Source organism: Megalobrama amblycephala, linkage group LG22, assembly GCF_018812025.1.
Source record: "Megalobrama amblycephala isolate DHTTF-2021 linkage group LG22, ASM1881202v1, whole genome shotgun sequence".
Taxonomy (NCBI): Eukaryota; Metazoa; Chordata; class Actinopteri; order Cypriniformes; family Xenocyprididae; genus Megalobrama; species Megalobrama amblycephala.
In genome coordinates this window covers 1,928,548-1,942,412 of record NC_063065.1, presented here as the reverse complement: position 1 = coordinate 1,942,412, position 13,865 = coordinate 1,928,548, and the positions used below count along the sequence as shown (strand labels likewise).

The 13,865-nt window shown below is 35.8% G+C and overlaps 1 protein-coding gene across 4 annotated transcripts in view; it reads left to right on the top strand.

Moving 5' to 3' along the window:
* LOC125258078 overlaps positions 1-13,317 on the top strand; it is a 47,743-nt gene extending 34,426 nt beyond the window's left edge. For 2 of the 4 annotated variants that reach the window (XM_048174900.1, XM_048174901.1), the window contains exon 7: positions 9,432-9,939. In XM_048174900.1, the coding sequence (XP_048030857.1) occupies positions 9,432-9,629 (198 nt within the window). In that variant the 3' untranslated portion in view covers positions 9,630-9,939. Of the gene's footprint in view, positions 1-7,673; positions 7,698-9,431; positions 9,940-13,200 lie in introns of those variants that run through there. The other 2 variants (XM_048174904.1, XM_048174905.1) reach the window with 2 other exon arrangements.
* Positions 13,318-13,865: the final 548 nt, after the last annotated feature.

Here is a 13,865-nt window from a genome sequence, read left to right as displayed (position 1 = left end):
ATTGAAGACACCTGATGATAACAAGCAGAATCATCAAAGGAGAAAAATCACAATTTTTAAGTTGCCATCGTGGAGATCACCGTTTGCTTTAGTGGAGCTCTTGACCCTTGACTTTTAAAAATAAAATTTTGTTTGGGCTGTTCTAACTGACTTCTAATGTCCAGATAAACAAATGGAAAAGATAATCAGGTGGTTTTGGTTATGTTTTCACATAATCATTATTTTACCTGAATCACTGAACTCATTCAGAGCCCAATCTCTGAGTTAGATTTACATTATTGATTACACCAGCACTGTGATTCTATAGCAGAAGATCAGCTTTATTGATATAATCTGAAGGATTTCACAAAAGTTGTTCTGATTTAAAAAAAAAAAAAAAAAAAACTTTCTTTTAGTCACACACAGACATCAAGAATCAGCCTGTGAATCTCAACAACGGTGACAAGCAATGTATTCTGATAAACAGATCAACTCTGAACATTAGAAAACAAGCTACTAAAAAGTCAAATAAAAACAGAAAAAAATAGTGACAATAAAGGAAATTACTAAGACAATTCGGTTCATAATTTATTCATGCAGCAATGCATGATGGGAGCCATGGATGAATTTTGATTGGTGGCTCCCAGAATGCACTGCAACATGCTTTATTATTCTCACCACTGTTGAGATTCACAGGATGATTCTTGATGTCTGTGTCTCTAAATAAAAGAGCTTTTTTTTTTTTTTTTTTTAAATCAGAACAACTTTTGTGAAATCCTTTAGATTATATTGATAAATCTGATCTTCTGCTGTAGAATCACAGTGCTGCTGTAATCAATAATGTAAATCTAACTCAGAGATTGGGCTCTAAATGAGTTCAGTGATTCAGGTCTAATAATGACTGTGTGAAAACATAACCAACACCACCAGATCATCTTTTCTGTTTGCTTGACTAGCTGTTACAACAGCCCAAAAAAATCTAACATTAAATAGTCAAGGGTCAAGAGCCCAACTAAAGCAAACCCTCATCTCCACGATGGTGGCTTAAAAATTGTGATTTTCTCCTTTGGTGATTCTGCTTGTTATCATCAGGTATCTTCAATAATGGTCAATCATCACTCTTAATCACTTAATTAACTCATTAACTTTAACACCGCTTCAGTGTTCATTTAACACTCTTATTTTAACACTTTAACACTCTTGAGTATGGTCTCACATGTACTCCCAGGAGAGTTAATTTAACACTGCAGTTTTTGCTGTGTAGACATGGTGTGGTAGTATAGAGACAGCAGAGCCTGTATCTACAGTAAGTCGTATCTCCTGGGCAGCAGAGGCAGGTGTATGAATGGTGGCATTGCAAAACAGTGTTGCCCGTATACAATACAGTCACGTCAGGTAACTGCACCTCATGTACTTTACTGGTCTGAACAGAACGACATACACAAGCAAAATGACCCCTTTTATTACAGGACTTGCATTGGGCATTTGCAGCAGGGCACTGAATGGAGTTGGCTAAATGCTTGTCAGAGCCACACCTAAAGCAAGATCTACGTGGAGAAGAAGTGGCTGCAGCATGTGGCTTAGATGAGCGGTGGTACTGTTTGTTTGCAGTTTTGTGTGATCTAGAGAGCACAGTCTGTACTGGAAGTCCCTTGTCCGAAACACCTCTGTCTGAAATCATTTTTTTTGCTTGATCAGCAGCAGCTTCCATCTGTGTTGCAAGAGTTATGGCTGTGTCCAGTGTTAGGTCTGACTCCAGTAACAGCCTTTCTCTAATACTGTCACTCAACAAGCGTTCCAGTAGTTGATCACGAATCATTTCATCAGATTTGTCCTCAAAACCACAGGTAGCTGCAAGAGCACGCAAGGCAGCTACATATTGTGCAATAGTCTCATGTGGAAATTGAGCTCGCTTTCTGAATGCATAACGTTCAACAACAACGTTGACTTTTGGAGTAAAATGTTTCTCTAGTGCACTGACAGCAGAAGCATAAGTGTCACCTGTTTCTGGCAGAGCGTAAAATATCCGCTGTCCCTCCGTTCCCAAACAATGGAGTAATGTGGCTCTTTTGCGGACATCCGGCCAAGCATCCCCTGTCGCATTGATCACTAGCAAGTAGTTGTTAAAAATACGCAGCCACATGTCAAAAGGCATTGCTGGTTCCCCCGGACAGGGCAAAAACATTGCTGTTGGAGGAACATTAACAGACATTCTGAGAGCAACAGTAAAACAAAACTGCAGTGCGGGGTATCCTCGTCGCCAATTTGTGATGTTGTAAGTTGTATAAAAAGAATGAAAACAAAAGCTAACTCCAAACAGTCGTCTTTAATGTAGGAAGCATCAGTAACATTGCCATAGCAAATCAACAACTCAATTTCTTCATCACCTTTCTATGTCCCTTATTAGGTTTTACTGCCCTCTAGCAACCATACTTAGTATCACAATTATTCATAGAACACAACACCCTGCAAGGCTTTTTTACACAGTATCTACAGTATGTTACTGTAAAGATACCATGCACTAAATTAAAACGTGCTATACCTCATTTCATTTGCAGAATCCAACTGCCTCAAAATACAAACTAATATTTATTATATGCTAATAATTAGGGTTGTTCCGATTCCGATACTAGTATCGGAAATACCACCGATACCAGAAAAAAATTCTAGCATCGATATCGGTGAGTAATTAAACTCATGTACCGATCCAATACCATTTTCTTAAACAATATCTAGTTGTGCCCGCTATCTTTGCTTAACGCAGCAAATCGGAAATCAATTCTTCGCGGCTCAGAATGCAAACACAGGAAGTTGTGCTGTGTTGCCATAAGCAACCACTGTTTTAGAGCAGCGAAGAAGTGAAAAACAGGGTTATTTATTAGAAATAAAACTAAATAAGATGCTAAACTAATTCATTTAAAGTGAATCTGAAGCCTACCTTTCTCATTCGGCAGTTTCCATTTTCGAGAGGAATGCTAAACTATTAGACTATTTATTATGTAAGCTTTGTACTTCAGTCGCATTATCGACATCATTCTTCACATAACAGCACAGTCAGGTGGTGGTCACGGGACAGCAGATTGTTTTACAGAATTGAATTGAGCAGTGTAAAGTTTTATATGTTTGGTTGACTGTATTTTATTTTAATATTTAACAGCTGCGATATCAAGTAAGCAATGCAAGAATTTGTGTTCGCGTGCATGAGGTGCCGGCGCGACCACTGGAACGTTTTTTCCTAAACTGTACTCTGTAATTTATGTTTTATGGTCGGAATTTAAAAGCCAAACATAATTCATACATTTACAAAAGACATTTAAATAACGAAAACAAGCAGAATGTCTGTTTCCTTTCCTAGATCATTGGAGTGGGCCACAATGAACCACTTTCGTTTTGTTAATCTGTAGACCTAATTATATGGTGAAATATTTCTCGTAGCCTATAGGCCTAAATATTCCCTTTTATTGTATATGTTTTATGTTAGCCTATAGTTTTATTCTGAACCGCTGCATGTGCGTGATGTGGCGTTGTGTGAATTCATGTTCTACATATCCTGTAATTTTCGGTGGTTTCAAAACGCACAACAAGCTGCATGTTAGCGTACTTGACATTCATTTTCACTTAAATGTAGGCCTAATGCTTGACTGTTGGTGACATATATCATCAGAAAAACTAATGCCAGGGCATTGCCATTGTGACTAACCTATGATGACTTGACAGCTGGGCTGAGCGCGTCAGCGTGTGAGCTCTGAGCACGGGCATTTCACTCGTTGGATGCATCAGCGTCACATTTGCGTAGGCTGTACTATTTGAATTTTGTGATTGGTTGACTGCCAAATCAAAATATTAAAAAGAACGAAAATATAACGTTATTAACCGGTTAATGGCCATTTCAAATGAGTGTTTCTGTTCAAAACGATTAAATTTGATTCAGTTTCCGTTTCCATTCCGGTCAAAACTTCATTTGTTTCCGGTTTTCGTTTTCATTCCTTGAACCGGTTCAGAGCTCTGCACCCAGGTATCGGATTAGTACTCGGTATTGGCCGATACCCTGAGCTCAGGTATCGGAATCGGTATCGGGAATGGAAAAGGGGTATCGGAACATCTCTACTAATAATGTGAGCATATTATTACTGGTCTCCAAACTTCAATACATTTTTATTTTCAATAAAACATCAACATCCAAATCTGCTAATTCTCAACAAGAACTTCTGTACATGTATGAAGGAAATAATGTCAAACTGGTTTGTGAACTGGTTTGACACTCAGTGTGGCTGAAGTCAGTTGTAGTTCTTGTGTTTCTGCTTGTCTCATTTTTCTGGTCTTGTTTCTCTGTCCTTCAGTGATTTTGCTTATCAGGTGTTCATCAGTGTCTGAATTCACTCTCTTCTTTTCATTCACTCTGTCAAGTGTACTATAATAGTGAACTAATGTAGGGAATAGTGAATGAGGGTATAGGGTGTGATTTGGAACACAGCCTCTGAGTGTCGACCTTGAGCGATGTTAATTCACAGTATATTCCTGTAGGCTGTTTTCTTGAAAATGACAAATATTACCCAGAATGCATTGTTTCTACATTATATTACTGTTTTAATGGAAAATGGTTTGTTACTGTCAGAATTTGGCCGTTTTTCTACAGCAAGGTCAAGAATTAATAGATATGTAAGTTGATGTTTTATTGAAAATAAAAAATTATTGAAGTTTACAGTCACCATCATGGAGACCAGTGTCTGCTTTTGTTGGGCTCTTGACTCTTTCACATTAACTTTCTCTGGCGGCTGTAATTATTCATAAAACACATTTGATATGGCAGGAAAAAGCAACATGAAGATGATCAGGGCCGTATTCACAAAACATCTTAAGGCTAAAAGTAGCTCCTAACCAGAGGTGTATAGTCCAGGGGTCAGAAAGAAGAAGTCCTGCCATATTTTTCATTCCACCAACTGAAGCAGTTTAAGTTAATGAGATAATGAGATAATTAAGTGATTAATTGAGTGATGATTGACCATTATTGAAGACACATGATGATAACAAGCAGAATCACCAAAGGAGAAAATCACAATTTTTAAGTTACCATCATTGAGGTCAGGGTTTGATTTAGTTGAGCTCTTGACCCTTGACTTTTTAATATTAAATTTTGTTTGGGCAGTTTTAACTGCATTAAAGAGAAACAGAACTTTAGGTGTTGATGTTTGTTGAACATGTTTGGTTTGATGTCACCATTGAGGGGATCAGTGTTTGCTTTAGTTGAGATCTTGACTCATGACTTTTTGTACATTAGTTTTTGTCTCTGGCTGCTTAAACTGTTATTGCAACATTTATTATGGCAGAAACAAATGCGGAGAAAAAACTTGTTGAGTGCTGTTTTATTTATTTCATTCATACTGTGTTTTATCCATAGTTTCTTTATTAACAGTCCAAATCTGTTGTCTGTCAACTTCTGTTAATTAGATCTGTTAATAAGATCTTCTGTAGAAATAAAGTTAGTTATAAAGTTAGAAATAACAGTCAGTAATAAGTATAATAATGTGTAATGGCTGGAAGTCAGTTCTGCTCATATTTTTTTCCATTCTTGTTCCTCTTTTCAGTGGCTCTGCTTGTTAACAGCAGGTGTTCATCATTAATGCTCAATCATCACTTAAATATTAACTTAATTATCTCACTGCAACACAGCATCAATGTTACTTTTTCTCTGTAGTGTGGACACTAGAGGATGTTCCTGTGGGGTTGAAAGGGTTAAATGTGTAAGATAAAAATATACACCCACAAAATGTGTTTTAACAGTAACAAACTGTAAGTTAAAAAACACCATTGAGCTGAAGAGTAGAGCCTGTGCTTAGGTTCAGGAGAAGATCAAGAGACATTGATAATATGTTGCATGTTTTATTTAACAGATGGTGACTGTGTAGTTGCTCTAAAAAAAGTTCTTAGTAATATCCTCACATTATTAGCATATAATAAATATTAGTTTGTAAATTTAAATGGAAGTCAGACAATTTAAGGCAGTTGGTTTCTGCTAGTGTGTAGCGATTTGTACAGTTATTAATCAATTTATGGTGGAATATGAATATAATAATTCATAAAGCTTTATGAATTATTATGCACATACCGACCCAAGGGGGAATCAACCATATATGGTGAATTAATTACAACGAATTGTAATCAATTATATATATGATTAGTTCTGGTTTAATAATTATTTAGAGAAACTGTTCGTTTGTCCGGCAAACTATAGCTCCTCAGAATGTTATTAAAAGGAAGGTCTGTTCTCTGGCCATGAGAAAGACTTCCTATTCTAGCATCCAAACGTAAAGCAAGGATATAGGATCGAAACGTTAAAGTGACCTGGTCTTTGTGGAATGAGCAAGAGAACAAAGAGCATGGATATAATGTATTTAATATATGAAAACTACTAATACATAGGTTATACGTCTAAATACATAATATACAAATATATACAAAAGGGAACGTAGAGACAGGAAAGGAAGGATGGTCAAAGAATGGCAAATTACGGCAGTTAACCCTTTGAGAGAGCTAGCACAGAAATCAGTTTAGACAAAATAATACTTGCATATGGTTCAAGTCGGTGTGCCGCAGAGTTTCAATGTGCCTGGCTTGGTTGGTCCTTTCCGAGAGGGTTTCTCCGGCGGGGTTTTCAAACGAGGTTTCACTGACGCGTAAGATGACAGAGAAGAAAGAAGAGAGAGAGAGTCCAAGGAAATGGTCGTCCCGGAAGAAGAGCGTGTGATGGCAGCGCTGTCGCTTGAGGCAGTTCAGGGGCAGTCGAGAGACAATCGGGAGACAACGGAAAAGGTGTGTGTCGTTGTTTTTATGGAAACCCAAGCTAACACACCGGTCCCACTTTATATTAAGTGGCCTTAACTACTATGTACTTACATCAAAAAATAAGTACAATGTACTTATTGGATTCATATTGAATTGCAAAACACATTTGCAGCTATTGAGGTGGGATACGGGTAAAGTTAGGGACAAGTTTGGTGGTATGGGTAGGTTTAAGGGTAGGGGTAAGGCTTAAGGGATGGGTCAACAGTGTAATTATAAATGTAATCACAGAAATTAATTACAGATGTAATTACATGCAGGTGTTTTAAAAATATAAGTACAATGTAAAAACATGTATGTACACAATAAGTGCATTGTATTAAATGATTAATTTATATGTAAGTACATAGTCGTTAAGGCCACTTAATATAAAGTGGGTCCAACACACCTCCTGAATTGTAGCGGCCAATAGATGCGCAGCCCTATTTGGTGGGCAAAGTTCCTTTGTTTGGTCTCCTAGTTGAATTTGCATACTTTATGACTATCAGATCGGATTTCGAGATGGAGTACTTTCTTCACAAGATCATTAAACAAATCGAACGATGCATTTGACAGCCATGTAATTTACATAGATGAATGAGACATGGAAATAGCGTTAAAATGAATCTAAACTTGATATATAAATAAAACATGTAGAAGCAGTTATGGTTTACAGACAAAATTCCATCATTAAAACTAACACTAGCACAAATACAGTCATTTAAACACTAGGAAACATGCATAAGCTCGAAATATATGATGGCTATATTTTGGCATAGTTGTATTTTACATATACAGTCAAAAATGGATGTTTGTGTGTTTCTGTATGTGTCTGTGTGTGTGTGGTGTGTGTTGGAATGTGATCTGGTCCGTAGTCCACATGAGTGACCCTTTGATGTCCCAAGAGCTGGAAGTGGACATCTCTGTTTAGTTTCGGCCAGGCCGCAAAGTTGTCAAGTGGGCTCATCTTTTGCAGACCGGTCGGAGCCGAGATGAGATTTTACAACCCAGTCCAGCATGCTAAAAGCATTCTGAACATTCCAAAGTTTATTGAGTATCCTGATACGTGTGCATATGCTACAGTGAAATGAGGTAACACGAGTTTTAATTTAGTTCATGGTATCTTTACAGTAACTTACTGCAGATTATAGTGAATAACTGTACAATCAACAGTAAATTACTGGCAATAGTGTTGCCAGTATTTTCTGTAAAAATACCTGGCAAGGTCTAACAGTGTATGTAATTTTCTATTTAAATACTTAATATATAGATTTATATGTGATCAGATATGGAACGGCATGAATAATATATTGCAGATATATTTACTCGCGCAGTATAAACATATGGTAAAATATATTGTGTAACATTTCTTAAATTTAAAGTTTTTTATATTATAAACATTTCATATTTTCAGGTTAGTTTAAAAAGCACACCTGCATGTATTAAAGCTCTTACCAAAGAAACTGTCACTGTGTTATCACATGCACAGCTGTTATTTCTTTAAATAAAGTTATTATAGTCTTAATTGTGAAAACCTTTTAAATTCCAAAATAATACAACTTTAAACACTAACAGATCTCCCCCTATATCAATATTGAGCAAAACACATGAAATAGCACTTAATTTTAACATTTACTCTCCTTTAACAGTCAGAAGTAACCACTGATTCTAACTCATTCCATGAATGTGTGTATGTGCAATACATTCACATTTATAAGGGAACATCTATATGCAATATATGTACACAATAAAGCATAAAACTTTATGAATGTAATGCTATTTTTGTCTTGTCTTCAAGTATTTTATATGTATCAATATATAGCCACACATGGTCAATGCATATATTGCAGTATATTAAAAAATATATACACTAGTTTCCCATATATGTGTATTATGTAATATATCGCATTATATTTTGCAGTATATTCCCATATATTTTTGTTCTGTAAACTATTAAAACAGTCATGTGACTGCAGTGGTTCAATCTTAATGTTATGAAGAGACGAGAATACTTTGTGTGCAAAAACAAAACAAAAATAACCACTTTATTCAACAATTTTCCTGTCAGTCTTCTAAGAAACAAGAAATTGGAAGAAATTGTTGAATAAAGTTGTTATTTTTGTTTTGTTTTTGCACACAAAGTATTCTCGTCTCTTCATAACATCAAGGTTGTACCACAGCAGTCACATGACTGATTCAACGATGTGTTTAGTACCTTTCTGGACCTTGAAAGTGTTGATTATATTATTGTTGAGTCATAAACCTCTCGGATTTCACAAAAATATCTTAATTTATTTTTTGAAGATGAACGAAGATCTTACGGGTGTGGAACGACATGAGGGAGAGTAATTAATGACAGAAAATTCATTTTTGGGTTAATTAACCATTGAAACTCATCAAGAAATCAATTATGGCATATTGAAATGTTTATTATAAATTATTTATCTGTGGAGATCACTATTGAAGTTGAAATAGGTTAAATTATTTTGAGGTATGGTAATGGCAAAAATAATGTTGCCATGACCTTTACTATGTAGGGAATCATGAGTGATTTCAGACACATCATGAGTTTATGTTGATGTATTTTTAGTGAATGTGTTGTGACTAATGCTGGTGTGTCTTTAATCTTTCAGTGCTGGAACAGGTTTGGTGTGTGCTGTCAGAGAGCACAGGGCATCTTCAGCATTCAGTCTAAGGACGCATATAAATTCCTGGAGGTCAATCCGTCTTCACTCTCAGAGGCTGAAAGGAATAAGCAGTACAAGTCTATCATGGAGAAGCTGAAGAAGATCAATCCTCAGGGCTCGGCCAGAGCCGCCATCGCTGAGTGACAGACAGAGATCTGATGCTTCTTTCACACTTTAAACATTCTTTATACACATATTAACACATATTAATGCATGCAGCTTATACTGTCATTTCTGTAACACTTTGTAATCTTTACAACTGTTCAATTACAGTTCATATATATACTTTAGGGAATATTATTTGCCCATTTCTATCAATTATCTCAATTTATGACTATCTCTCTTAAAATTGCTTTGCATTTCATTATGGTTTAATGATCTTGTGGTGGGTCTGGTCACATGACTGATGTCAATATCACACAATAAAGACATTAAACATTTCATTGTAACTTAATCATTCAAAAAGTCTTTTTCTAATGTTTCATTGTGCATCAGGGGTCACCGCTTCCATCTGGACAGATTCAAATGAGCATCAGGGTTGTAGTAGTCTACACACCACAAGCATTTATGATAATCATCCTCTTAATATTTTATCAAGCACAAAACTTTCTTCATTCAAGCCATTTCTGCTAAACACATAGAACTCTGCAATAAAATAAAAAAATCTGCAGATCACGTGGTTATTTTAACAGTTTGATATCTTCTACACAGCAGAAAATATAATCTGAGCAAAGTTATGTCCAGAAGATGTCTTTTTGAGGTCTTGGCTCAGGTTGAAAAGACGTCCACTGAGGGGCCAGAATGAAAGTTTTTATGACGTCTATTTTTGACGTTTTCTGAACATCCGATATAGATGAACACAAGCAGAATCACCAAAGGAGAAAATCACAATTTTTAAGCGACCATCATGGAGATGAGTGTTTGCTTTAGTTGGGCTCTTGACCCTTGACTTTTTATATTAGATTTTGTTTGTGCTGTTGTAACTGAGTCATATCAGCCAGACAAGTAAAGAGAAAAGATGATCAGGTGGTTTTGGTTATGTTTTCACATAATCATCGTTTTCATATAATCAATGACGGTGACAAGCAACATATTCTGATCAACAGATCAACTCTGAACATTAGAAAACAAGCTACTAAAAAGTCACATAAAAACAGAAAAAAATAAAAATAGTGAGAATAAAGGAAATTACTAAGACAATCAAGCTCATAATTTATTCATGCAGCAATGCATGATGGGAGATATGGATGAATTTTGATTGGTGGCTCCCAGAATGCACTGCAACATGCTTTACGATGGCCACCACTGTTGAGATTCACAGGCTGGTCCTTGATGTCTGTGTGTGCCTAAAATAAAAAAAAATAAAAAAAAAAATATATATATATATATTTTTTTTTTTTTTTAATTATTTGTTCAGCACACCTTTTCTGAAATTCTTTGAATCATGTTGTAAAAGCTGATCTTCTGCTGTAGATTCACAGTGCTGCTGTAATCAATAATGTAAATCTAACTCAGAGATTGGGCTCCAAATGAGTTCAGTGTTTCAGATCAAATAATGATTATGTGAAAACATAACCAACACCACCTGATCGTCTTTTCTCTTTACTTGTCTGGCTGATATGACTTAGTTACAACAGCCCAAACAAAATCTAATATAAAAAGTCAAGGGTCAAGAGCCCAACTAAAGCAAACACTCATCTCCACGATGGTCGCTTAAAAATTGTGTTTTTAGTTGGGCTCTTGACCCTTGACTTCTTTATATTAGGTTTTGTTTGGGCTATTGTAACTGAATCAAAACAGCCAAACAAGTAAAGAGAAATGATCAGGTGATGTTGGTTATGGTTTCACATAATCATTTTTTGACCTGAATCACTGAACTCATGAAGAGCCCAATCTCTGAGTTAGATTGTCATTATTGATTACAGCAGAACTGTGACTCTACAGCACAAGATCAGCTTTATCAACATAATATGAAGGATTTCACATGATAAAAAAAAAAAAACTTTCTCTTAGGCACACACGGACATCAAGAATCAGCCTGTGAATCTCAACGACGGTGACAAGCAACATATTCTGATCAACAGATCAACTCTGAACATTAGAAAACAAGCTACTAAAAAGTCGCAGAAAAATTTAAATAGTGAGAATAAAAGGAAATTACTAAGACAATTCAGCTCATAATTTATTCATGAAGCAATGCATGATGGGAGCCATGGGTGAATTTTGATTGGTGGCACCCAGAATGCACTGCAACATGGTTTATTATTCTCACCATTGTTGAGATTCACAGACTGATTCTTGATGTCTGTGTGTGCCTAAAATAATAGCTGCTTTTTTTTTGTTCAGCATACCTTTTCCAAAATCCTGTGAATTGTATTGAAAAGCTGATCTTCTGCTGTAGAATCACAGTGCTGCTGTAATCAGTAATGTAAATCTAACTCAGAGATCGGGCTTATAATGAGTTCAGTGATTCAGGTCAAATAATGATTACATGAAAACACAACCAACAGCTGATCATTTCTCTTTACTTGTCTGGCTGTTATGACTCAGTTACAACAATCCAAACAAATTCTAACATACTAAGTCAAGGGACAAGAGCCCAACTAAAGCAAACACTCATCTCCACGATGGCCGCTTAAAAATTGTGATTTTTCTCCTTTGGTGATTCTGCTTGTTCGTCTATATCGGATGTCCAGAAGACGTCATAAAAACTTTCATTCTGGCCCCTCAGTGGACGTCTTTTCAACCTGAGACAAGACCTCAAAAAGACGTCTTCTGGACATAATTTGCTCAGTGGTGGTGGAAGAGGTGTTTTCATCAAATCCGACAAATTCTGGTTGATTTTAAAAAGTTCTGGAAGAAAGTGGGTGTTATGCTGGACACACTGAAAGACAAGACCTTTGTTGGGGAGGAACTGATTGAAGAGCTGGAAGACATGAAGGAGGAGTTTCTGAACTCCATTGAAGATGCAAAACTGGTTAGTTAGACATTGAGTAAATGCTTCTGGTGAAAATTGGGTCACACTAGATTAGGGTCCAATTCTCACTATTAGATATTGATTCAAACTCCTGCTTATTGCTTATTAATAGTTAGTAAGGTTGTTGAGTTTAGGTATTGAGTAGGATTAAGGGATGTAGAATATGGTCATGTAGAATAAAGGAAAAATGAAATTTCTGTCATTTATTACTCACCCTCATGTCGTTCCACACCCATAAAACCTTCGTTCATCTTCAGAATATAAATTAAGATATTTTTGATGAAATCTGAGAGATTTCTGATCTCCCATTAAACACAGCAATGTTATTCCAAATTTCAAATCCCAGAAAGGGTCTAAAGACATCATTAAAGAGAGGAGTCAGAAATCTCTTGGATTTCTTCAAAAATATCTTAATTTGTGTACCAAAGATGAAGGAAGGTCTTACATGAAACGACATGAGGGTGAATAATTAATGACAGAAATGAAATCCATGAAATTGACTAATCTTGTTTTTCATATGCAATATTGAAATGTTTATTATAAATGATTTATCCGTGCAGATCATTATTTGAAGTTGAAATTGGTTAAATTATTTTGAGGTAAAGTAATGGAAAAATAATTATGTTGCCATGACCTTTACTATGTAGGGAATAGTAAGTGATTTCAGACACATCATGAGTTTATGTTGATGTATTTTTAGTGAATGTGTTGTGATTAATGCTGTCTTTAATCTTTCAGAATCTTGACAGAGATTTGGTGAATCTTCAGGGCATCTTCAGCGTTCAGTCTAGGACTGTATATAAAGAAATCAGCAGTATGAGTCTATCATGGAGAAGCTGAGGAAGATCAATCCTGATGGCTCGACCAGAGTTGCCATCACTGAGTGACAGACAGAGATCTGATGCTTCACACTTTAAACGCTCTTTATACACATATTAACACATATTAATGCATACAGCTTATATTGTCATATTTGTAATGCTTTGTAATCATTCTTTCAATTGCTGTTCAGCATACATATACTTTAGTGAGTGTATGTTAGGAATATTATTAACCTACTTTTATGTCTAGATTTATGAATATCTCTCTTAAAATTGCTTTGCATTTCATTATGGTTTATAGATCTTGTGGTGGGTCTGTTCACATGACTGACGTCCATCACACAATAAAGACTAAAGACATTAAACATTTCATTGTATCTTAATCATTCAAAAAGTCTTTTTCTAACGTTTCAGTGTACATTAGGATTGTAGTACTCTACACACTACAAGAATTCAGGAACATTTATGATAATGATCTTCCTCCTAGCCAACATAGCATGGTGGATTCAAACTGCCTAACTGAAGTAAGCGCTGACCTCGATCACGGTGACATCAACTTATTTTCAACATATTAATTCTCAA